Genomic DNA, 26,802 nt, shown 5'->3' with positions numbered 1-26,802 from the left:
TAGTCATTTCATTACATTATTTACAAAAAACTATAACGATAAAACTAGGATAACATACAAAATTATTTTACAAAACGTTTTGCCATTACACATAATCTTTTGTGTCTGTAAAGGAACGTATCCGTCATCAAGCAAGTGTCAGTGTCAAGTGTCAACGTCAACTTTCTACAGACAGTACAGTTTCTACCATCTGAGTTTCTACCTTTCTACACAACTTGCTGTCGGTTGGTTTGGTTTGTTTGTGGCAAAATAATTTCGTTTTGTTTTCAAATATTATGCCAACTTGAACTGCAATCAGAAAAACAAAATATATCATAAAATAATTGAACACTAACTTATTGGTAGTGTAGCAGCGACTTTAATTTGTAAACCAGCCAAACATTCCACACATCATCTCTGTTTTGAATTAGAATTTGATCAAATGATCTGAACCAGGATTCCTGCAGAATGCCGATTAGATGTATGTATCTTCAGTGCGAGACGGAGGTGTATAAATCTAACAAATCACTGTTTCGTTTCCCTGCCAAAGATCCAAAGCGTTTAGAAAAATGGATTCAAAACTGTGGTAAGTTTATTGTTTCGTTTATGTTTACCAGATAATTCAACTATTTACTTACTAGTCTTACTACGTAAACTTTGTCACTTATTGTTTATACATATACAATATTAATAAACCACTATTTTTTTCAATTATTATGTAATAAAAATAGAAATCCGTGTATTAATTACACGGATTTCTATACACAGTTCATGATATATTAAACAACTCATTGACAACACAAGTACAAGTTTTACGACACGAGACCTGTAGAGTAGAGACTTTAGAAATATACAAGTTTGAAATAAATAATTTTAAATACATATTTACAAATGATTTTCAGGTAATCCCCGCACAGCAAAATATTCAAAAGATGCCTTCAAGAATAAATATATTTGCATTGATCATTTTGAAAAGAAGTTCATTAGAAATGAAGGAGGGCAACGTAAGAGACTGACGAGAGACGCTGTGCCTACTCCTTATGAATGGGATGCGTCGAAGCTGTTCACTGATCTACCCGCGCCATCTACAACCGAAGGTGAATGTTCGCCTTTAGTGGATTTTAGATTTCACTGTTTATTGTATCTTACTTCTCTAAAGGAAAGGACCTACTGTATGTTACTATATAGTAATTTAATATGTATTTTTTAAATTTATGCATGTTCATTATAGTTGTAATGTTTTGAAAAGATGTGTCCCGCTGTGTTTCTTGCTGGTCCCATATTGGGATACCGATACCCTCCCAGAAATAAGAAGGAAATTTAATCTTTTTGTGAGAGGTGTAAGGTTAAATCTGGTGTAGCTTAGTATTCATAAGCACATTGTAATATGCCTACTTGAAAAATAAACTAGTAAGTACCTGTAAGTATGTCCAGTTTGATCCAACTGATGATGAAACTCTTATTGTTTTAATTGTTTATTCTGCAGAATATCAGACCAGTAGCAGCGGAGGTCGCTATAGAAAAGTTCCGGTCCACACTGAAGACTTCTGCTTATTCGAAGACTGCAGCTTGACTGAAGAAGCCTCTGAACCGGGTAATGCCTTGTACTGCTAACACAGTACCTAGTGAACATTGAACAACGTGGCTTCTGTCCGTATTATTATTTTTAATTTATGGGCCCTTTTTATCTATTGTTGGGACAGCCCTGTCTTCAACAGAGGCTTGAGAATCTCTTAAAATAATATTTAATTGTTTACTGTATTTAGTGCCACAAACTCTAACCAAAACACATTTAAATCAAAATTATAGAGGGTTAGTTCTAAATTATATTTTGTAGTTAATAAATAATTTTTTGCTGGTTGCTTTATAGTAGTAGGACGACCGGTTGTTACCTAATTGTACTTTTCTTTCTAGTTTCTTTGAGATTTTACATGTAAAATGTATTTGTCGTTGCATAAATGCATTTTAGAGTTGTCAGCAGACCCGGGGTCAGATCATCAGGAGCTCCAGGTGCAGGCGCCCTCGAGGTTCTACAGGAAACAAATGAAAACAGACAGGGCCACAGGTAACTACCAGGCTTTACTACTAAATTAATAAGTACCTCATAAATAAATTAAATATTGGTTCACAAATGAGATGAAAGTGATTGTGCTACTTGTACAGTTCTTGTTTATCTATATGTCGCATTCAAATTGTAAGAGTTCGCCGTTTATAAACGGCGTCGTCAATTTACAAACGTTTTCTCGTTTGTAAATTGCGCGGTTAGTGCGCTCGGTAGTATCAACGTAAACGTGATGGTTGTCTGAGGCTGACCACGCCACGGTTTGCTGTTTTATATATTTATACTAACTACATCAATCCCCACGGCCACCAAAATCTCAAGGTCACCCAAAACCGAATCAGATCACCCCACTATTCACGTGGTCTTGTTTGTCCTACCCCTACAGAGCAATTGCGAAATCGAAGGCGCGAGGGAGACTAGCATTCGGTGGCTCGGGCGGCTCTTCCGCAGCGCCGGAGCCACCTAGATTCGAAAGCCTCCCACACCCTACGCCCCTAATACGTCCGACGAACTCCAGATTTGATGGTCACCCCAGCGTTTTTTTGGGTTCCGTACCCAAAGGGTAAAACGGGACCCTATTACTAAGACTTCGCTGTCCGTCCGTCCGTCTGTCTGTCACCAGGCTGTATCTCACGAACCGTGATAGCTAGACAGTTGAAATTTTCACAGATGATGTATTTCTGTTGCCGCTATAACAACAAATACTAAAAACAGAATAAAATAAAGATTTAAGTGGGGCTCCCATACAGCAAACGTGATTTTTGACCAAAGTTAAGCAACGTCGGGCGTGGTCAGTACTTGGATGGGTGACCGTTTTCTTTTTGCATTTGTTTTCGTTTTTTTTTTTGCTTTATGGTACGGAACCCTTCGTGCGCGAGTCCGACTCGCACTTGCCCGGTTTTTATAGTTTTGAAGTGCAGCGCCGCGCGTGGTAAATTAAATAACGAATTCGATCAAAATGCCACGGTAAATTACAAACGGCGCTGTTAATGTCATAACAAAAGTTTTAAAAAATGTGTTCTTGTTTCCATTGCAGATGTGAATGATGTGGAAGTAGTCCAGAGTCACCACCAGTGCGCGGAGTGCCACCAACCGATGAAAGGGTGAGTAACGTATGTAGGTTCACCACTAACCGAAGTCTTTTACGAAAACACTGTGGAATGTAAGTACCTACTCGCCATCAACATCTAACAACATCATGGCTACTAAGTCACACAATTCCTCAAAATGTCTAACACTTCTTCTTGAGGTTGCCCGTCCGCTGAGGCGGAGCGGAGCAGAGTTGGGGGAATCAACCAATGCTATCGGATAGCATCACCCCACACTCCATCTCCGCTCCGTTCCGCCTCAGTGAACAGGCAGCCTTACAGAGATAGCATATTTCTCGTCTTTCCGATCGATATTACCGATCGATATTAAAAGTTTCTCAGTTGACCGATGTACATTATACAATTGTAGGTACATATCCACGTCGCCAATAGGCCTGTTGCAAGTAACAAAGAATCATGGAAATAATGGTTTCAAAGAAACATATATGTTAATACATACATACATACATACATCACTGGCTCAGTGACCCAAAGAGGATCTTGGCCTCTGACACAAGAGAGCGCCATTCTGCCCTATTCTGCGCCACTTCACGCCAGTTGGGTATTCCGAGGGCGGACAGGTCTTTTTGGGCTTCGTCACTCCAGCGGTATCTGGGACGCACAGACGGACGTTTTCCCCCCGGATGCCCCACATACGCTCTTCTCACAGCACGATCCTCCCCCATCCTCTCCAGGTGACCAAGCCAGCGGAGTCGTGTGGCTTTGATCTCGCCAATTATATTAGGCATCGCAACCAGCTCCTCTAGCTCCCTATTTTTTCTTCGCCTCCAAGTTCCATCCTCCTCTCTGATAGGCCCCAGAATCTTCCGCCAGATTTTCCTCTCCGCCACTAAGAGCTTGCTCTCTTCTTTCTGAGTCTGCATCCAAGCTTCACACCCATACATCAAAATTGGTCTAATTACGGTCTTGTAGACTCGAATCTTGGTTGGTCTACTGATCAGCTTGGACACTAAGACTCGATGGAGCGCTGCCGAGCATCTTAGGGCGTTTTGGACTCGAATATCTATCTCTTCCTCCCTTCGGTTGGTATCAGTTACTGTGCAACCAAGGCACCTAAAATGATCTACACCTTTGTAGGTGGTTGCTCCGACTACTAGGTCTTCTCTTTTCACTCTGGTGTTCTTGTACCTTTTCATTTGGAGATATTCGGTTTTCTGGTGGTTGATTCTGAGACCTATCTTCTCCCCTTCCTGCTCCACAACTGGCCATGGCCTCCAGGTCCCTTTTGTTTTGAGCCAATAGCCCCAGGTTATCAGCATAGCCAATGATCTTATGTCTGCCGTTCAACTCTACACCCCCATCATACATAAGCAATTTTCGGACGACGTATTCGAATGCCAAGTTGAACAGCATTGGCAAAAGGGCGTCTCCCTGCTTCAGGCCAGTGACAACTGCAAATTCGGCCGTCAGTTCTCCGCAAGCTCTTACCCTCATCTTGCTCACTTTGTATATATGTTAATATGATTCTAAAAAATAGCCCAATCTCAGTATAAACTGAAGGATTATCAATATATTCATATATTCAATAAAATTAAACTGCAAAATTCTCCAATCGGCCATTATTATTGAAACGCCAATCAGAAGCGTTCTAAGCAGTGACGTCATCAATCCATAACATATTTCTTAGAGCAACATAGGCAACCTCATTGACCGAAATCCATACGTCCTCACCAAAGAGTTCGAAGGTGCAAAAAAAAAATTCACCACTAAACATTGATTACGTCTTTATAATCTCTAATTGTGATATATGGTGCTGAATTAACAATATCATTCGGATTCAAGGGAAATTCGCAACTGTAAGTATGTAAACAATGTCTACCGTGATAGGGTACCACCAAGTAATTGATGACGTCACAAATCGCGTGCGAGGCGTTTTCGCGCGAGGTTTAAACTAGCTATAACAAAATGTAATTATTTATGTTAAATCTTATGAGTATAGCTGAAATATTGTGTTTTTCAAAACCAATTCAAGTGTACCGACAATAATAAATAGTAGGAGATCCCATATACATATATGGGACCTTCACCAATCGGTCTGACGGATGAAACTATGAAAATATGAAAGAAAATATGTTCCAGAGCATAAATAAATAGGGTTGCCTAAAGAAATATGGTCAAGACTATTTTTAATAAATTTTTGAAAAAAAATTTTTTTCGCCAACTTTCACCGATTTGTCTGACGAACGAAATAAGTTTCAATGGAAAGTATACAACTTGAACAACATAAATCATCTAGCTTTCCTATGTTTTTCCGGTCACTACCATGTGGTTGTCGTGTTTAAAGAGGTGATTTTATATCGATAATTGCACTCATCTGTCTGACGCTTGAATCATACATCAAAATGATGGTAATTTTATTGCAAAATATAATGGTATAGGGTTGCCTGCGAAAATCCGGTCACAAATAAGGGTTGCCAGGCTTTTAATTAAAATAAGAAGGGAAGACTTTTAGCGATAACTTTACTCATAAACGGCTTAACTCATCAAGTTTGTTTTAATTTTATTTGATTTAGTTTTTTAAGCACTATTTTTATGATTTTTTTCATATTTTTTGGACAGATGATTCAAAAATTAGAAGGAAAAACCTTTTTTATAAATAATAATAATAAATAAATATTATAGGACATTCTTACACAGATTGACTAAGTCCCACAGTAAGCTCAAGAAAGCTTGTGTTGTGGGTACTCAGACAACGATATACATATACACCGTGAAATTTTAGTGGTTGTTTTCCCGCAACGAAATGATTCTGCTATCGATATACAGTCGATGTGTAATCTTTTTTTTTAATAATGTTAAGAAATGCCAGATTTATAAATGTGTCGAACGAAACTCGAAAGTGACCTAACACCAGTAGTAGCACTGCAGTAGTACCTACCTATTTCTTTTGAGTGAATGAAACATAATAACCTAAAAAGTAGTTCCATTTATTTTTCCTTCACACATTTTACATGCAGTTAGTTTGCAGATCCTTAAAAGTAAACATAACAAGTTAAGATCAAGCTTTTAATGATCATTGATCAAAAACTTAAACAAACACTTAAACTTCCCGATACCGCAATAATTGTTTGAACTGCAATCCGCCACGTTCAATACACAATCACCTCTGCCCTGTGCATGTGCTGGCGTTTGAAACTGCCCGTGGTTAAGCAGCCGCTGTGTTGCGGCGACAATTGTTCGTCCGTGTGGAACTTGGGGGTTTAAAATCCCCCGAAGACGCAGCGACTGTAAATGGTCCGGTTCCGCGTAAAGTCGCCGGGCGGCGTGGGAGTCGTAGTTAGCCCTAGCGTACAGCTGCACCATCGCGACGTACTCTAAATTAAAATATTCGTAATGTCGATCCATTTTACTAGAAATAGCAGTGATGACATTGACAGGATCTGTTATCACATTAGTTTAATAAGCGAAGAGGATGTAATTATTCGATTTACCAAAGTTGACACAAAGTAATGGCAATCATCAAACTAATAAAAAGGTTTTATTTCAACTGTTAATGGTGAAGGAACAGTCTAAGTAAATTTTAATTTCAGTTGTCAAACAGTAAAGCACTCTAGCCTGTTAAACAGTTTAAAAAAGTAACATGTGCTTGTTTATTTGTTTATCTGTTTACAATATCGGGAACTGTCGTCGACTTGCAGTTTTAGTGTGATACTATTGTTTTTCGCTTGTTCGAGTTTAGGTTATTTTTTTGTAATTTTTTTTTTGGAAAACAGTTTATTTATAAGTTTGTCTATCATAATTCGAAAGTACTACCGATAACAAATCGCCCTGTCGCGGGAAAACAACCACTAAAATTTCACGGTGTATAATATACAAATACTTAAATACATAGAAAACACCCATGACTCAGGAACAAATACCTGTATCATCATACAAATAAATGCCCTTACTGGGATTCGAACCCAGGACCATCGGCTTCGCAGGCAGGGTCACTACCCACTAGGCCAGACCGGTCGTCAAAGTTTTTTAGTCTTTCTAAACGATTATTTCCGAAATGATTCACTTTATCAAGAAATGTTGTTTAAAGACCCCTATTTATTTTAAAAGGCCTATCTAATGACACCCCATACTATGAGGTTGAAACAATAAAAAATTTTTCACACACATTTTGTTTCTTTCAAAGCGTTTATTTCCGAAAATATTCACTTGATCAAAAAATGTTCTTCTAAAACCCCTATTCATTTTAAAAGACCTTTCCAACAACATCCCACAACATAGGGTTGCCACGAAAAAAAATCCTCACGTACATTTTGTTTCTTTCGAGGCGATTATTTCCTAAAATTTCCACTTTATCAAAAAATGTTTTGTAAAACACCGTATTTGTTTCAAAAGACCTATCCAACGACATGTCACATTATAGGGTTGAAGGGAAAAAAATGGTCACATACATCTGTCCAAAAAATATGAAAATAGAGCTTAAAAAACTAAATCAAATAAAATTAAAACAAACTTGATCAGTTAAGCCGTTTATGAGTTATCGCTAAAAGTCTTCCCTTCTTATTTTAATTAAAAGCCTGGCAACCCTTATTTGTGACTTTTTCGCAGGCAATCCTATACCATTGTATTTGCAATAAAATTACCATCATTTTGATGTATAATTCAAGCGTCAGACAGATGAGTGCAATTATCTATATAAAATCACCTCTTTAAACACGGCAACCACATAATAGTGACCGGAAAAAGATAGACAACCTAGATGATTTATATTGTACAAGTTGTATACTTTCCATTGAAACTTATTTCGTTCGTCAGACAAATCGGTGAAATTTGTCGAATTTTTTTTTTTTTCAAAAATTTATTAAAAATAGTCTTGACCATATTTCTTTAGGCAACCCTATTTATTTATGTTCTGGAACATATTTTCTTTCATATTTTCATAGTTTCATCCGTCAGACAGATTGGTGAAGGTCGACCATATATGTGGGATCTTAGACCAAAAAGGGATTTCAAAATTTGTCATCAGGCCTATTGACTATTGAGGTTATCGTGGCAGGTTCCAGTGGTGGTGCCTCGTGTGCGGCGCGCGGTGCGGCCCGTGCGCGCGCCGCATGGCGCACCGCCCCCACTTCCTGCTGCGCGCGCCCGCCGGCGCCTCCTACGTGAGTACTGTACTCTACTGCCGTCCCTGCCTGCACGGTGCGGCTCCTACGTGAGTACTGTACTCTACTGCCGTCCCTGCCTGCACGGTGCGGCTCCTACGTGAGTACTGTACTCTACTGCCGTCCCTGCCTGCACGGTGCGGCTCCTACGTGAGTACTGTACTCTACTGCCGTCCCTGCCTGCACGGTGCGGCTCCTACGTGAGTACTGTACTCTACTGCCGTCCCTGCCTGCACGGTGCGGCTCCTACGTGAGTACTGTACTCTACTGCCGTCCCTGCCTGCACGGTGCGGCTCCTACGTGAGTACTGTACTCTACTGCCGTCCCTGCCTGCACGGTGCGGCTCCTGCGTGAGTACTGTACTCTACTGCCGTCCCTGCCTGCACGGTGCGGCTCCTGCGTGAGTACTGTACTCTACTGCCGTCCCTGCCTGCACGGTGCGGCTCCTGCGTGAGTACTGTACTCTACTGCCTGCCTGCACGGTGCGGCCCGGGCGCGCGCCGCATGGCGCACCGCCCCCACTTCCTGCTGCGCGCGCCCGCCGGCGCCTCCTACGTGAGTACTGTACTCTACTGCCGTCCCTGCCTGCACGGTGCGGCTCCTACGTGAGTACTGTACTCTACTGCCGTCCCTGCCTGCACGGTGCGGCTCCTGCGTGAGTACTGTACTCTACTGCCGTCCCTGCCTGCACGGTGCGGCTCCTGCGTGAGTACTGTACTCTACTGCCGTCCCTGCCTGCACGGTGCGGCTCCTGCGTGAGTACTGTACTCTACTGCCTGCCTGCACGGTGCGGCCCGGGCGCGCGCCGCATGGCGCACCGCCCCCACTTCCTGCTGCGCGCGCCCGCCGGCGCCTCCTACGTGAGTACTGTACTCTACTGCCGTCCCTGCCTGCACGGTGCGGCTCCTACGTGAGTACTGTACTCTACTGCCGTCCCTGCCTGCACGGTGCGGCTCCTGCGTGAGTACTGTACTCTACTGCCGTCCCTGCCTGCACGGTGCGGCTCCTGCGTGAGTACTGTACTCTACTGCCGTCCCTGCCTGCACGGTGCGGCTCCTGCGTGAGTACTGTACTCTACTGCCTGCCTGCACGGTGCGGCCCGGGCGCGCGCCGCATGGCGCACCGCCCCCACTTCCTGCTGCGCGCGCCCGCCGGCGCCTCCTACGTGAGTACTGTACTCTACTGCCGTCCCTGCCTGCACGGTGCGGCTCCTGCGTGAGTACTGTACTCTACTGCCGTCCCTGCCTGCACGGTGCGGCTCCTGCGTGAGTACTGTACTCTACTGCCTGCCTGCACGGTGCGGCCCGGGCGCGCGCCGCATGGCGCACCGCCCCCACTTCCTGCTGCGCGCGCCCGCCGGCGCCTCCTACGTGAGTACTGTACTCTACTGCCGTCCCTGCCTGCACGGTGCGGCTCCTGCGTGAGTACTGTACTCTACTGCCGTCCCTGCCTGCACGGTGCGGCTCCTGCGTGAGTACTGTACTCTACTGCCGTCCCTGCCTGCACGGTGCGGCTCCTGCGTGAGTACTGTACTCTACTGCCGTCCCTGCCTGCACGGTGCGGCTCCTGCGTGAGTACTGTACTCTACTGCCGTCCCTGCCTGCACGGTGCGGCTCCTGCGTGAGTACTGTACTCTACTGCCGTCCCTGCCTGCACGGTGCGGCCCGGGCGCGCGCCGCATGGCGCACCGCCCCCACTTCCTGCTGCGCGCGCCCGCCGGCGCCTCCTACGTGAGTACTGTACTCTACTGCCGTCCCTGCCTGCACGGTGCGGCTCCTGCGTGAGTACTGTACTCTACTGCCGTCCCTGCCTGCACGGTGCGGCTCCTGCGTGAGTACTGTACTCTACTGCCGTCCCTGCCTGCACGGTGCGGCTCCTGCGTGAGTACTGTACTCTACTGCCGTCCCTGCCTGCACGGTGCGGCTCCTGCGTGAGTACTGTACTCTACTGCCGTCCCTGCCTGCACGGTGCGGCTCCTGCGTGAGTACTGTACTCTACTGCCGTCCCTGCCTGCACGGTGCGGCTCCTGCGTGAGTACTGTACTCTACTGCCGTCCCTGCCTGCACGGTGCGGCTCCTGCGTGAGTACTGTACTCTACTGCCTGCCTGCACGGTGCGGCTCCTGCGTGAGTACTGTACTCTACTGCCGTCCCTGCCTGCACGGTGCGGCTCCTGCGTGAGTACTGTACTCTACTGCCGTCCCTGCCTGCACGGTGCGGCTCCTGCGTGAGTACTGTACTCTACTGCCGTCCCTGCCTGCACGGTGCGGCTCCTGCGTGAGTACTGTACTCTACTGCCGTCCCTGCCTGCACGGTGCGGCTCCTGCGTGAGTACTGTACTCTACTGCCGTCCCTGCCTGCACGGTGCGGCTCCTGCGTGAGTACTGTACTCTACTGCCTGCCTGCACGGTGCGGCTCCTGCGTGAGTACTGTACTCTACTGCCGTCCCTGCCTGCACGGTGCGGCTCCTGCGTGAGTACTGTACTCTACTGCCGTCCCTGCCTGCACGGTGCGGCTCCTACGTGAGTACTGTACTCTACTGCCGTCCCTGCCTGCACGGTGCGGCTCCTACGTGAGTACTGTACTCTACTGCCGTCCCTGCCTGCACGGTGCGGCTCCTACGTGAGTACTGTACTCTACGGCCGTCCCTGCCTGCACGGTGCGGCTCCTACGTGAGTACTGTACTCTACTGCCGTCCCTGCCTGCACGGTGCGGCTCCTACGTGAGTACTGTACTCTACTGCCGTCCCTGCCTGCACGGTGCGGCTCCTACGTGAGTAGTGTACTCTACTGCCGTCCCTGCCTGCACGGTGCGGCTCCTACGTGAGTAGTGTACTCTACTGCCGTCCCTGCCTGCACGGTGCGGCTCCTACGTGAGTACTGTACTCTACTGCCGTCCCTGCCTGCACGGTGCGGCTCCTGCGTGAGTACTGTACTCTACTGCCGTCCCTGCCTGCACGGTGCGGCTCCTGCGTGAGTACTGTACTCTACTGCCGTCCCTGCCTGCACGGTGCGGCTCCTGCGTGAGTACTGTACTCTACTGCCGTCCCTGCCTGCACAGTGCGGCTCCTGCGTGAGTACTGTACTCTACTGCCGTCCCTGCCTGCACGGTGCGGCTCCTGCGTGAGTACTGTACTCTACTGCCGTCCCTGCCTGCACGGTGCGGCTCCTGCGTGGGTACTGTACTCTACTGCCTGCCTGCACGGTGCGGCTCCTGCGTGAGTACTGTACTCTACTGCCGTCCCTGCCTGCACGGTGCGGCTCCTGCGTGAGTACTGTACTCTACTGCCGTCCCTGCCTGCACGGTGCGGCTCCTGCGTGAGTACTGTACTCTACTGCCGTCCCTGCCTGCACGGTGCGGCTCCTGCGTGAGTACTGTACTCTACTGCCGTCCCTGCCTGCACGGTGCGGCTCCTGCGTGAGTACTGTACTCTACTGCCGTCCCTGCCTGCACGGTGCGGCTCCTGCGTGAGTACTGTACTCTACTGCCGTCCCTGCCTGCACGGTGCGGCTCCTACGTGAGTACTGTACTCTACTGCCGTCCCTGCCTGCACGGTGCGGCTCCTGCGTGAGTACTGTACTCTACTGCCGTCCCTGCCTGCACGGTGCGGCTCCTGCGTGAGTACTGTACTCTACTGCCGTCCCTGCCTGCACGGTGCGGCTCCTGCGTGAGTACTGTACTCTACTGCCGTCCCTGCCTGCACGGTGCGGCTCCTACGTGGGTACTGTACTCTACTGCCTGCCTGCACGGTGCGGCTCCTGCGTGAGTACTGTACTCTACTGCCGTCCCTGCCTGCACGGTGCGGCTCCTACGTGAGTACTGTACTCTACTGCCGTCCCTGCCTGCACGGTGCGGCTCCTGCGTGAGTACTGTACTCTACTGCCGTCCCTGCCTGCACGGTGCGGCTCCTACGTGGGTACTGTACTCTACTGCCTGCCTGCACGGTGCGGCTCCTGCGTGAGTACTGTACTCTACTGCCGTCCCTGCCTGCACGGTGCGGCTCCTGCGTGAGTACTGTACTCTACTGCCGTCCCTGCCTGCACGGTGCGGCTCCTGCGTGAGTACTGTACTCTACTGCCGTCCCTGCCTGCACAGTGCGGCTCCTGCGTGAGTACTGTACTCTACTGCCGTCCCTGCCTGCACGGTGCGGCTCCTGCGTGAGTACTGTACTCTACTGCCGTCCCTGCCTGCACGGTGCGGCTCCTGCGTGGGTACTGTACTCTACTGCCTGCCTGCACGGTGCGGCTCCTGCGTGAGTACTGTACTCTACTGCCGTCCCTGCCTGCACGGTGCGGCTCCTGCGTGAGTACTGTACTCTACTGCCGTCCCTGCCTGCACGGTGCGGCTCCTGCGTGAGTACTGTACTCTACTGCCGTCCCTGCCTGCACGGTGCGGCTCCTACGTGAGTACTGTACTCTACTGCCGTCCCTGCCTGCACGGTGCGGCTCCTGCGTGAGTACTGTACTCTACTGCCGTCCCTGCCTGCACGGTGCGGCTCCTGCGTGAGTACTGTACTCTACTGCCGTCCCTGCCTGCACGGTGCGGCTCCTACGTGAGTACTGTACTCTACTGCCGTCCCTGCCTGCACGGTGCGGCTCCTGCGTGAGTACTGTACTCTACTGCCGTCCCTGCCTGCACGGTGCGGCTCCTGCGTGAGTACTGTACTCTACTGCCGTCCCTGCCTGCACGGTGCGGCTCCTGCGTGAGTACTGTACTCTACTGCCGTCCCTGCCTGCACGGTGCGGCTCCTACGTGGGTACTGTACTCTACTGCCTGCCTGCACGGTGCGGCTCCTGCGTGAGTACTGTACTCTACTGCCGTCCCTGCCTGCACGGTGCGGCTCCTACGTGAGTACTGTACTCTACTGCCGTCCCTGCCTGCACGGTGCGGCTCCTGCGTGAGTACTGTACTCTACTGCCGTCCCTGCCTGCACGGTGCGGCTCCTACGTGGGTACTGTACTCTACTGCCTGCCTGCACGGTGCGGCTCCTGCGTGAGTACTGTACTCTACTGCCGTCCCTGCCTGCACGGTGCGGCTCCTGCGTGAGTACTGTACTCTACTGCCGTCCCTGCCTGCACGGTGCGGCTCCTGCGTGAGTACTGTACTCTACTGCCGTCCCTGCCTGCACGGTGCGGCTCCTGCGTGAGTACTGTACTCTACTGCCGTCCCTGCCTGCACGGTGCGGCTCCTGCGTGAGTACTGTACTCTACTGCCGTCCCTGCCTGCACGGTGCGGCTCCTACGTGGGTACTGTACTCTACTGCCTGCCTGCACGGTGCGGCTCCTGCGTGAGTACTGTACTCTACTGCCGTCCCTGCCTGCACGGTGCGGCTCCTACGTGAGTACTGTACTCTACTGCCGTCCCTGCCTGCACGGTGCGGCTCCTGCGTGAGTACTGTACTCTACTGCCGTCCCTGCCTGCACGGTGCGGCTCCTGCGTGAGTACTGTACTCTACTGCCGTCCCTGCCTGCACGGTGCGGCTCCTGCGTGAGTACTGTACTCTACTGCCTGCCTGCACGGTGCGGCTCCTGCGTGAGTACTGTACTCTACTGCCTGCCTGCACGGTGCGGCTCCTGCGTGAGTACTGTACTCTACTGCCGTCCCTGCCTGCACGGTGCGGCTCCTACGTGAGTACTGTACTCTACTGCCGTCCCTGCCTGCACGGTGCGGCTCCTGCGTGAGTACTGTACTCTACTGCCGTCCCTGCCTGCACGGTGCGGCTCCTACGTGGGTACTGTACTCTACTGCCTGCCTGCACGGTGCGGCTCCTGCGTGAGTACTGTACTCTACTGCCGTCCCTGCCTGCACGGTGCGGCTCCTGCGTGAGTACTGTACTCTACTGCCGTCCCTGCCTGCACGGTGCGGCTCCTGCGTGAGTACTGTACTCTACTGCCGTCCCTGCCTGCACGGTGCGGCTCCTGCGTGAGTACTGTACTCTACTGCCGTCCCTGCCTGCACGGTGTGGCTCCTGCGTGAGTACTGTACTCTACTGCCGTCCCTGCCTGCACGGTGCGGCTCCTGCGTGAGTACTGTACTCTACTGCCGTCCCTGCCTGCACGGTGCGGCTCCTGCGTGAGTACTGTACTCTACTGCCGTCCCTGCCTGCACGGTGCGGCTCCTGCGTGAGTACTGTACTCTACTGCCGTCCCTGCCTGCACGGTGCGGCTCCTGCGTGAGTACAGCTGGAAACAAATTATCGGACGCGGCTGACGGACGCGGCTGACGGATGCGACTTAAAAGTGTGCAGTGTTCGGGACGTGGCTTGCGGACGCGCAACAACGCTTATTCAACAAAGAACTGTAGACGAAGAAACATGCATTTTTGTAATCCTTTAATTTGAGATTATACAGTAATTCCTTTTTGCGAACACACTCGATAATACTTTCCTCCATTTTTACCGTACGCACGTCCAAGCTCTCGCGTAGTCCGCGTCCTTCTGGCGCAGTGACGCGTCCCGCACCCCGTGCATACTACTGCATACCGTCCGCGGACGTTTTCGGCTGACAGGAACATCCAGCGCGCCAGATTTCTGTCGGATGTCCGAAGGCTCAAGGTCAGCACAAGGTTACGTTCACGGCTTACCTCCGATAGTTTGCACAGTTCAGTGTATATTCATTATCTAGATACCTATAAGTCGCGGCTGTGAGCCGCGTCCGTCAGCCGCGTCCGATAATTTGTTTCCGGCTTACTGCACTCTTACTCCCGTCCCTGCCTGCATGGTGCGGCTCCTGCGTGAGTACTGCACTCTACTCCCGTCCCTGCCTGCACGGTGCGGCTCCTGCGTGAGTACTGTACTCTACTCCCGTCCCTACCTGCACGGTGCGGCTCCTGCGTGAGTACTGCACTCTACTCCCGTCCCTGCCTGCACGGTGCGGCTCCTGCGTGAGTACTGCACTCTACTCCCGTCCCTGCCTGCACGGTGCGGCTCCTGCGTGAGTACTGTACTCTACTCCCGTCCCTGCCTGCACGGTGCGGCTCCTGCGTGAGTACTGTACTCTACTCTCGCCCCTACCGTAAGAGTGGCAAAAATGTTCTAATGACATAAGAAGCCTTTATTAGCATGGCCGGGCACGACAGATACTATTATTGTGCGTATTATATATTTATTGTAAGTAAAGTACAATCTAGTATCGCCGAGCGCGTGCCGTCTCTATAAGGAGTTAGTAAAATGCCTTATTGAGGTGTCGCGTGACTGGAAGGTTGGACTACTTATATCGGCGGATCGACATTGCTATACGGAGGGGCCACGCTGCCAGCCTTGTGGGCTCCCTGGTAGGAGTATTTACTGGTCCTTGAAAAAGGCTCGCTGTGGGCGCTTAATCAGATCTAGGCGCAGCACAAACAGCAACACTCTTAACTGTTCATCGGTGGAGCTTATTACAAAAGGCATAAGATCGACCAATGAACAATTAAGAGTGTGGGCGATGGTACTAAGTAGGCTATATACGTATAGGGCGGATGTGGTTGTAGGTGAATGTGTTGATTAAAATTGTCCAGGAGCAGACGCGGGCGGTGATAGCGGCCGTCCTGCAGCAGCTGCGCGCCGAGGAGCTGCTCGCGCCGCGGGACGTCGTCAGGCACCTCGACCACAACGGGTCACTATCACCACTCTCTACTAACGATACTATTGTTAAAGAACGCTCAATATATGTACATAATATATTTTAACAATCATCAAACTTACAAATATAAAAAATGTGGGTACCTCTAATGAACCCTACCCTCGCGTGCGCGCTCGACGCCGACATCGACCGCCATATTTTATGCGTAAGTCCTCTTAGCGCTCGTCCGATAGATTAGATTAAATTTTTTAGTTAGGTGTAGGTATGTATTTTAGCATTCTCGTAGTCTAGACTCTAGTCAGTCAGTATATTATTTACTCAGTAGTGAAGGGGAGTGCGAAGTGCAGGGGCATACGAATCAAGCAGGAGGTATATACCTTGTTCCAACCGTAGTGGATGCGCTACGCTTACCTCACTCCCTTAGTTTAGCCCTATAAGTATAAGCTTTTACATTACCTGATTCAAGACATTATAGATCGATACTCCAAGCAAGTAGTTTCTTTCAACGTCCCACCTCACATGGCGGTCCTGCCATGATCGCCATAGTGGGGCGTTAAAGGCGAACTCATTCGCACCGAATATAGGTTTATTCTGTCTTAAGTAACAAGTACAAGCCATTATATACTAATCTATGCACGTGTGTCAGTAAGGCATAGTACACACACACTGCAGAATTCTGTATTATGTTTATATCTATATCTGTCTGCTCTCGTTATACAGTCGTCGTCTAGAGCCCACAACCTATGGGACTGGGTTGATTTGTGTAAGTTTATCCCATAGGTAATGATTTTTTTTATTGAAAAGGATGTAATTTTCCAGGGTAGAGGTGTGCGGTGGCGAGGAGCCGGTGGTGAAGGCGGAGCCGCCGGAGCCGGCCGCCGACCCGCTCCACGACTCTGACGAACACGACTCCGACCGAGACGACCCCGACTACCGGGCCTGTCTGGACGCTCTACGCACGGACACCCTGCCCAACCTGCCGGACCTAGACCAACCCGCGTCAGACCAACAAGACCATCGCCTGTCGGATCAAGAGGAGCGAGACCACTGTCAGTCTGACCAAGAAGACCTTCACCGACGCTTATCTGATCTAGAAAACCACGACCATGACTTACCTGACCAAGAAAACTTGGAGCGGTGTTTGTCTGACCAGGAAAACCGCAACCAACATTCTCCTTACCGAAAAGACCTCGACCGACACTTGCCTGACGTAGAAAATCTAAGAAATTCCTCGCCTGATTTAGACCCGCTTGGACAAACGCAGACGATCGACACCATCAGGTCAAATAAAAAAATAGACAACCCAGAAAAACACTCGGCAAATCAAGATAGTACGGACAAACATAGACAATATAGACGTAAACGTAAACTCGGGTACGACCGACCGGCTTTGATAGACCATCAACTCGATGTCAGTCAATCGGATCCACTCGACGAGTCAATCGATTACCAACCTTCCAACGACTGCACATCCATCAACCTACCAGTTTGTTACACTGAGAAATGTTTAAGCCTCGAGGACTTCCCGCCCTCGGGTCTCGATACCTCCGACCAAAGTGAACTAGATGTGCGATACTCGGCCAGCATTCGGTCGAGCATCAGGTACTCGCCGGACCGGTCCCGCGACCAGCTCGACCAGTGGTTCTCCATGTCGCAGTCGCACGGACTCTACTTCCCTGAACAAGTCAACAAGGGTGCTGGAGCAAGAGTACCCGATAAGGTAAGCTGTTCTTTTTATGGGTACTGACAAACAATACAAGTTTTTGTACTTTTCAGTCCAGCAATTAACAGTTCAGTAATTAAAAAAAAACAACGGGTTGCACTCCGGGAGTGCCGACAGAAGTGAAAACTCAATGACTAGTCCAAAATGTCTGCAGCACTATGTATAATAAAATTGACCCATCCTCCTTTCTATTGAAAAACTTTAGTTCCGAAATTGCTGGTCAGTGAGCTTGTTTAAAATTCGAAATTCAAATTTGTAGCGTTAATTGTTTAAAATTCGAATAGAAATTGTAAACTTACCTTGCAGCTAGACCTCGCATCTAAATATATTTGGTCATGATACTCATGATATTTTGAGTTTTATTCACCAGCTATTTCATCAAGATGTAGCTTTATTGAATTATATTTGAGTGATATAAAGTTAGAATGTAACTGTGAGATCCTCGTATTTCAACCCGTACAAGATTGGAACCTTTTTCATGTAATGTCATTGAGTTTTTCTTTATTGATTTAAATGCCATCTAAATGAGTGGCCATTCTAAACCTTCCGGTCACGTGATCGCCTAACGCTGTCTCGAGTTTATCATTTTTTCCCCACCTCAAAAAGTGCCCAGCGCCGCTAAAGAAGTTTTCACTTCAATAAAATACCCAGCCATTAATCGCCCAGCTTTTATTGTTACTCAGTTTATCAGATTAAGTGCACTTGTAGTGTTCATAAGCCGTTTCATCTACTAAACATGTTATTATAACTGGTAGGGACAGAATACAACACGAGCAAGGTGATCCACTCAAATAATTTATGACGTTTTTAAAAACATATTTTTTAAACACATTTTTCACTCATAACATAATTCTTCTAACCCCTGAACAAACAATTCGAACCTAAAATTAGACAGTTTCTTTGCACTATCCCTGTTTAACTTTAACTTTTATTTCCAGTCGGCAGTCCAGAGCAACGAGCAGAGCCCCCTCCCGCGAGTCGTGCAGCGCACCCACGTCCGGACTCGCGCCGGCGACTGACACCACGCCGGAGACACGTCCACACGCATACAACATGCAGCCGATATACTCAAGTCTACGGCCAGTGCGGAACAAAACACATACAAATACAAATATAAATACAAATACAAATACAGAAAAGTATAGTACAGTGGTTGTTCTTAAAGACTAAGAATTTACATAGAGACACGTGGTTTACAAATGCCTGAACTGGGATTCCCTGTGTTTCAGGCAGCGAAGGACAATATTAAATTAATTTATTTTTAATTATTCGCTTAATTATGAACTATCTGTATTACACAAAATAACTGTAATCACCTTAACAAAGAAGTAGGTTCTTAGGTATTAAATATCACAGAACAGTAGGTAATCATTTTACGACTATTAGTAGGTTCTCTGTATCATCGTACGTCATTTTAGAGTGTTCTTACAACAAGCATGGCTTCGTGGGTAAAAGTCCAGTATTGCATTTAGCCTGTTATACAAAAATTGACCCAAAAGGACAAAAAATTTAGATGAAAAAATGTGTTTTCTTTGTACTGTTTGAATACATATAATATCTTTGCACCTTTTATTTCTATATTCAGAGTTGAAAGGAGTTCTGGCGTGCTGCTTTAGTGTTGTGCTTAATATATATAATTGACGAACAGTTAGTACTTCACATGATTTATAAAGGAGGTCAGTAGGGTGTAAGAAGGGCCTTTAGTAAGGCTCTCTGGGCTCTTTCTAGGGTTAGTAGTGTAGTTTTAGCTGTGATCCAAAAACAATGATCTTAACAGAACACAGAAAGAAATTCAATCTAACACCGACAAGTCCACGGTACAACAGCTGAAGAAAATTAAAGTGATCAGCAAAAAAATGTTAGAAAAATAGAATATCAAACTATACGTAAAACGAAAACCAATAGTCGAAAATGATAACCCAAAAACCGAGCACCTCAGCACCAACAGAGAAGAGAGCGATTAAAAAAGGTTTCCGTTTATTACTAATTACTAGGTATTTACATTTAGCAGCAAATACCTGCCATGAACTAGAGATGTGAGTAACATAAAAGTTATAAACGATACAAGTGCGGAAAAGAGGAATTACCTATTCGCACGTGTATCGTATAACGTTTTACAGTACATATGGCCAACATTTGACATACGCACGAAAAGTGCTGTTTCACGCACTAGTGCGGGAAAATAGGACTATCGGCGCGATTCGAACTTTAAGATATCGCGCCGTTAGACATTCACTAGATATGAAATAGTAAAGATATGTGACGTTCCCCGAAAAAGGTACCGTATGGCGGCTGGCGCTTACGCTTATTATTAACGCCGCTCCAATATTCAGTCGGGGCAATGGTAACTTTTGCCGTGCAACGTCACATATCTTTACTATATCTTATCTAGTGCATCTCTATTTCATTTCCCGAATCGCGCCGTATATGTACAGTACAAGTATTTTATTTCTTTACAGAAACGCGTGTTTCATGATTGTAATATTTATAGTAGGTAGGTACCTAGATGGTGCAATGTAGACGAAAACGAGAAGTCTAACTTTGTGGCGGTCTTCATGAAACACTTGTCTCGCTGGCGGAAAAAATACATACTTTGGTATATTTAAGTCATGTTATTTATTTAAAAAAAAAACATGTTGTATTAAACAAGTATATTGTTTCTCCTTTTTTTCTGTTATTAGCCGGCTCCACACAGAGCCAGCGTACGCGCGAGGCAATTTCCTCGCGCACAAAGCCTTGCGCGTATGCTCGGTCTATCTGGACCCGGCTATTGTGAAACATTCGTGATTCCTATTATAGATTAAATACACACGTCTAGAACAATGAAAAATATGAATTGTAGACCAGCATGGGTGGTTTTTTTTAATTTGCTAGAGTCGGGCTCCTCGTTGTTTCCTCACGTGTGGCATTTTTTCCTTGCAAATGTGTACCGATGTGTACTTATGTACCCACAACACCATAAACTGTATTCGGTATACAGTCTTCTTCCATATCGAGCTCACATCTTACATCTTCTCATGTCTGCTCTTCAAAATTATTTAGAAGAATCACTCACAAAATCCTCCTTGGGTCGCCCCCACAGATCAGTTCCATCTCCAGTCCTGTTCGATCTCTTCGCTATGACATCAGGAGACGCATGCTTCAAATCGTACGCCCACCCGATCCACGCAAAAACATCTATAAACCTCGTTGTGAGATTCAAACAATTATTCCCAAGTTCAGCCGCTCGGTAATCGAAGGGGAACACATGATGGAAGTTGTGGAATCCTTCACCGAGTGTGATGAAGGTTACGGGAAGGTTTTGTGTGGGCATGATGCGTTTATCATAGGGCCTGTAGCCGTGGCTGTGTGCGGCGCTGTTGGTGGTGAAGAAGGCGTGCCAGACGGCGAGCACGCGGACCACCGACACGTGGTGCGCGGTGGTCACACTCTCCTGCCAGAAGTAAGTCGGGACGAGCGCAGGAAGCACGAATGCAAGTAAGCTGGTGAGGTGGAAACTGTACCTGGAACAAGAAGATTCCTGTATTCTGGCAAGCAGAAAGATTTCCGGCTTATCTATTCCAAAGACCAATAAGTTTAGTTTCTGGCAGAAGTTAAGTTTCTATGAAGCATAGAGCCAAAAACGGCTGAAATGGCGAACACTGCATGCTTATTGTATAGTGCGGCGCTCTGACATTGGACGAAGATGGCAAGATATCATAGTAGGTATAATTGTCATACGTCTAAGTTCTTCGTGCACCTGTTTATCCTCTCCTCTCGTAGATAGCTTGCAACCTCCTCGCCAACTTACTTGTTCTGGAAGACCAGCACGGGGTTCTGGTAGAGGTCGTCCACGTGTATCCCTTTCCCTCTGGTGATGGCCTGCGGGTGTTTGCGCACCAGCAGCCACCCGATGTGCGCGAAGAAGAACCCGCGCGCGGGGTTGTATGGGTCCGCGTCCGTGTCGCTGAACTTGTGGTGGGCCCTGAGATAACACAACGTAAACTAAAATAGGTGGAGGCAATCACTTTTTCTTTCATATACGAATATGAAAGAAAAATTCAGTGCCTCCAACGCCTAAGAGTTATTGGGATGGTTTAGTCTTCAGACGCCATAACTAGGTAACCCTATGACACTGACGCCGCTGGTTCGATCCCAGGCTAGATGGCCACTATTGGAGGTCTTGGGCAGTTTTTCTTCTGTACTATATAGTCCATCCACGTTAAGAAATTGTGACTCATCAGTACCACTATCTGGAGGGTTTACTGCAATTGGTCAATAAACACGGCTTTCTAATTTACTTAAAGGTGTTTGCGAACTCAACTGTACATGTGGTCCCGAGCGAAGCGAGCGCCGAGTGCTGATAGGCGAGGCTCTGGAACAGCATGAGCAACACTTGCAGCGGCAGGGTCGCCTTGTAGGAGGGTGTACCTGTGGTCCCGAGCGAAGCGAAGCGCCGAGTGCTGGTAGGCGAGGCTCTGGAACAGCATGAGCAACACTTGCAGCGGCAGGGTCGCCTTGTAGGAGGGTGTACCTGTGGTCCCGAGCGAAGCGAAGCGCCGAGTGCTGGTAGGCGAGGCTCTGGAACAGCATGAGCAACACTTGCAGCGGCAGGGTCGCCTTGTAGGAGGGTGTACCTGTGGTCCCGAGCGAAGCGAAGCGCCGAGTGCTGGTAGGCGAGGCTCTGGAACAGCATGAGCAACACTTGCAGCGGCAGGGTCGCCTTGTAGGAGCGATGCGCCCACAGCCGGTGCGCGCCCGCCGTGACGCCCAGCATAGCGCATATGTAGAGTATGGTATCTGAGAATGTTCCAAATGTATACTTGTAAAATGGGTCTCTCACTTTTTCATACACCTACAACTTACAATGTGTACGAACTGTTCAAAGCGGTAACTCTCAACTGAAACGCTCTCGCCATGTACTGGCCGGATAAATATTATCACCTGTAAGCTTGAATCTTAGAATTAATCCTGGTCCACTGCTGCTCCCCAATGGCCTCTAACACGCCCCAACTGCCCCTGCTCTAGAAGTCTAGACCTTCGTAATCTAACAGCTCCCAGGGAATCCACGCTGCGTGCTAGGTGGGTTCGTACAGTTGCCTGCAATAATATGTCGAAGTTGAAGGCCGCAAAAATATGTGACACTCTTTTATGGCTCTACAAATAAGATGTGTTAGATTTAGATATTTTTGCGGCCTTCGTTGTGTAACATATTATTGCAGGTGACTGTACGTTTATTGCGATTGTTTTTGTCGACTGTGCATCCTTATAATGGAAGTAGCAGTAGATTTTTATGGCGTTTTCGATCATCTGGTACAGGGCTACTATCTGCATCTTAAGCATATACTTACTGAACAAAATCGTAGCCCACTTAGCATAAAATAAGCACAGACACAGCCCGTAGATTCCGCTTAGGTGCCAGAATAGCATGGTGGCTACAGCGGGATACACCACGGAGTACCGTCGAGGGGCGGCCTGCGGCACCAGAACTTCGGCCTCTGTTAGGGGGGCATCCATGTCTTTCTCGTAAGGAGCCATTTCGCATGCTCATCAGGTTTTATATGCCAACTTAATTGTTGCTAACTTAAGGTATCCCAAAGATGTAGATCATATGGAGATAGTCTAATAATTAACTAGTGGGTCTTCCTGTTAACAACACTTGATCTCGCTGCAACTGAATCTAAATGAATAATGTCAGGCAACTGCCAACAGTTTGGGTAAACTATGAAAAGTGAGTGTATTGTGTTTGATCGCTCACGGAAGAAGTGCTATTGTTGATGTTGGTTGATAACGCACAATTAAAACTTACACCGTTATCAAAGCATTTACCGTGCAGGTACCTATATACAGTTACTATTACTTACCTAATAAACAAAGAGAAGCGGTATTATGTTGTTCACATATTACTCTCTGACTGAGATAATGTTTGAGGTAATAATGTTTTCGCTATGGAAATTATATACAAATATTGGTTTTATGATACACCATAATATTAATACTACTGTCATCAGCATACTATACGGCGGGCAGCGGGTTGCATCAAGCACAGCAATCGATAAACTGACCGCCGTTTAACAATAGTCTATAATACATACGTACTGTTCGAGAAGTGAATCCTGTTGGTGTCCGGTTGGGCAAGTATTTGATAAAATAAAATTTTAAGCAAATTTTTCAATAGGTAACCAGAGCTCTCGGTAGGGGTTCTCGGTACATTGTGCTGAAGGTACCTATTTGTATTTATTAAACAAAAAATTTAAAAGCTGTCAATGTAATCGTCATACAAACCCTTGGAGCTACATACAAAATATCCAGTAAGTTTGGGTATCCGCATAGGGCCATCTGCTTGTTGGCCACCACCGTGATAATGCGTCGAGTTAGCGCTAACTATTAGGCTATAGATTATGGGATAATAAAATAGCCAATCGTTTAAGCTGTTTGCCAATCAAGGCACGAGTCTTTTGTTCTTGTGTATGGCGTGCCGGAGGTCGCCACGCGCGGCCGCCATCGCAAATAACCAACAACCAAGTCCAAGTGCACCAAGGTTGCCAACATGGCTCAGGGTTGCCAGACTTGAGACAACGATATCGTGCATTTTATAGAAACGGATTTTGATGTCGTAGTTAATATGAACAAATAAACAGAACGACGAGGCGAATAAGAAGATCATAATCATTTATTTATTTCTTGAATGCGGTACAATAGGTAAAGATGTAAAAGACAATCATCAATGATCATTTCATTAATGTGCCTAACTAGGTAGTCAACATCGGGGGACATTGTTGGATCAGTTAGATCATTTTTTAGAGGTGATTCTATACGTCTCTTGTCTTGCAGTTAGAGCTGACGCTAATGTTTTTGAGCTTACTTGTCTCTGGTTTGAAACTACTTACACTTTTTGTTAGCAGGTTTGTTAGATGTCACCTGACGCCACGTCGACCTAAGTCGCAAACCTAAAGTTAGTCCAGTTATAGCCAAATTTATCAACTTGTCAGTAGCTCAACGCAAATATCCTAACAAGCTTAAAGAATCGTTAGTTCGTCCAATCCAAAAAAGGGGTATCCTAAGGTATATTCCAACTATAGACCAATATTCAATGTCTCTATAGTATAGATAAAATAGGCGAAAAATCTATAATTAATCAAACCAGCTCTTTTCTACTTATAGTATATTGAATGATAGTCAACATGGTTTCCAAAAAAATAAAAGCACCGCCACTCTCCTCTCCAAATTCACTGACGAAATAAACACTTACCTACTTAGGAGATAAAAAAATAGTTGTAGCGATATTTTATGATCAAAAAAAGCATTCGACACCTTAGAAATCGATATCCTTTTAAATGGAATGGACGAGTGTGGTGTGGGGCAGCCACTGAACTGCTGGTTCCGTGACTACCTCACATCACGATCATATCGCGTCAAAATTGGTGACGACCTAAGCGATGAAACACAGGTGCAATGCGGAGTACCTCAAGGCTCGACATGTGGACCTGTGTGCTATCTTATGCATGTTAACACGTTTGTGTGGAGTTATACAAAATTGTTCTTGAAACAGTTCTTTAATCATGAGATTATCAATTCTAAGACCTGGCCACGATAATTATAAAAATAAAATACTATTTAACAAAAAGAAGAAATAAAACTAGAAATACAAAATAAACTTAAACTTATCAACTAAACTTAAAAAATCTTAACATAAAACTTAAATCTATGGTGAGGCAAAGGGTCCCAGTCTCAGCATGTGCAGTGCCAGAAGGCTCCGCGCTGATTTTCAGACTGGTCCCGGGAGGAATTGGGGTCGGTCGCTATATTTACAACTTTATGTGTATTTGTGTGTGCCTGAACGATTACTATAAATTATTCGTGTGCGTATATGGGTTATCTGCACTGCTGCAGGGATATCTAAGTATAATCAATATACCTACCTCGGCGCGCAGCGCAGCGCGGCGCGGGGGCGTGAACGACTGACTGAGTGGTTTCCACCTCTGTTACCAATTTATGTACATAATTATTGTTTTAGGGTCCTGTCCGTCCGTTTACCGGTCCGTATGTTGCAGTAGGTACCCGCAGTCATTTGTCATTTTACTCAGAAAGTAGGTACCTATAGGGTAAATTTTGCTGAAGTTTTGAAAGTAGGTGTATTCTGCAAGCCCCAAATTAGTTTAGCAGTAAAAATTAAAATATATTATATTTTCGACACGAATTGCGAATTACCTATTCGCACGTGTATCGTACAACGTTTTGCATTATTTTCGACGTAGTGATGCACGTAATGTTGTAACTAAGCTAACGCACACAATATTGTAAGAAGACGGCAGCAACCACCTATTTACAATTAATAATAATTTTTAAGAAAAAAAAACCGACTTCCATGGGGGCCGATGAAAGATTATTGTAGATGGTACACTATGTAGAAAAGGAGGTAAAACCACCCACTTTTTTACTAGCATTTCGCTTCTGTATAATGGCTCCTCTACAGGATGGGCCAACGCCGGCCACTCCAAGGGACGCAGCCATGCACTATCACTTGCTCCCTCTAAGGCATAAATGCGTCCCTTGGAGTGGCCGGCGTTGGCCCATCGTGAAGAGGAGCCATGAGGGTCGTAGTTGTAGCCTAACCTAACCCACTCCCCAGATAGCAGTTCGGTTCTGTGCGGATCGCAGTTCGAACCTAATCAAACCCACTTTTCCAGTAGCATTTCGTTTTTTTTTTTTTTTTTTTTTTTTTTTTTTTTTTTTTTTTTTTTTTTTTTTTTTTTTTTTTTTTTTTTTTTTTTTTTTTTTTTTTAACAGTTATCGCAGTTCAAACCTAACCTAACCCACTTAATGGCTTCATCGTACTTAATACCTACATTAATTTTATGATAGGTAATAATCATAGTTGTTTATTTAGTTAAGGTATCATAGTGGTTTTCTGGGTCAAGGTCCGGGTCCGAGTCCGGGTCCGAGTCCGGGTCCGTGTCCGGGTCCGACACCGGGTCCGAGTCCGGATCCGAGTCCGGGTCCGAGTCCGGTTCCGAGTCCGAATCCGGATCCGAGTCCGGGTCCGAACCGGATCCGGGTCCGAACCGGATCCGGGTATGAGTCCGGGTCCCAGTCCAAGTCAAAATCGAAATTCGTAATCACCAAACGTTCTGTTCTGGTCATCATCAGCAGTTCCACTTCATCAAATGCGACAGTTTTTAATGTAAATGCTTGATTTTATGATGAAAATACAAAAAAATCTATACGTATTCCTTTAATATTTGTGGAGTTCCCTCGATTCCTTATGGCTCTTTATGGTTATGTTAGGTT

At 46.9% G+C, this 26,802-nt stretch overlaps 2 protein-coding genes across 3 annotated transcripts; one reads left to right on the top strand and one right to left on the bottom strand.

Annotated features, from left to right (window-relative positions):
* The first annotated feature begins 171 nt into the window (after nt 1-171).
* LOC134675645 (uncharacterized) lies at nt 172-20,319 on the top strand. The gene is made up of 10 exons (XM_063533973.1): nt 172-565; nt 882-1,076; nt 1,466-1,573; nt 1,949-2,044; nt 3,078-3,144; nt 8,144-8,249; nt 15,745-15,842; nt 16,629-17,549; nt 18,471-18,611; nt 20,214-20,319. The coding sequence occupies exons 1-10, from the start codon at nt 448-450 to the stop codon at nt 20,317-20,319; spliced, it is 1,956 nt and encodes a 651-aa protein (XP_063390043.1). The 5' UTR covers nt 172-447.
* On the bottom strand, nt 20,169-23,082 carry LOC134675485 (acyl-CoA Delta(11) desaturase-like). 2 transcript variants are annotated; one of them, XM_063533748.1, is made up of 4 exons: nt 22,863-23,082; nt 22,149-22,311; nt 21,323-21,496; nt 20,169-21,035 (listed from the first exon to the last, which is right to left on the bottom strand). In XM_063533748.1, exons 1-4 carry the CDS (start codon nt 23,047-23,049, stop codon nt 20,567-20,569), a joined length of 993 nt encoding a protein of 330 aa, XP_063389818.1. In that variant the 5' UTR covers nt 23,050-23,082; the 3' UTR covers nt 20,169-20,566. The 2 variants fall into 2 exon arrangements, with proteins under 2 accessions (XP_063389818.1, XP_063389817.1); XM_063533747.1 differs by having other exon boundaries at nt 21,943-22,311; nt 22,863-23,002.
* Between the last annotated feature and the right edge of the window lie 3,720 nt (nt 23,083-26,802).

Source organism: Cydia fagiglandana, chromosome 22, assembly GCF_963556715.1.
Source record: "Cydia fagiglandana chromosome 22, ilCydFagi1.1, whole genome shotgun sequence".
Classification (NCBI taxonomy): domain Eukaryota; kingdom Metazoa; phylum Arthropoda; class Insecta; order Lepidoptera; family Tortricidae; genus Cydia; species Cydia fagiglandana.
Note: the sequence above shows the minus strand (reverse complement) of the source record. Positions and strands in the feature narration are given on the sequence as shown.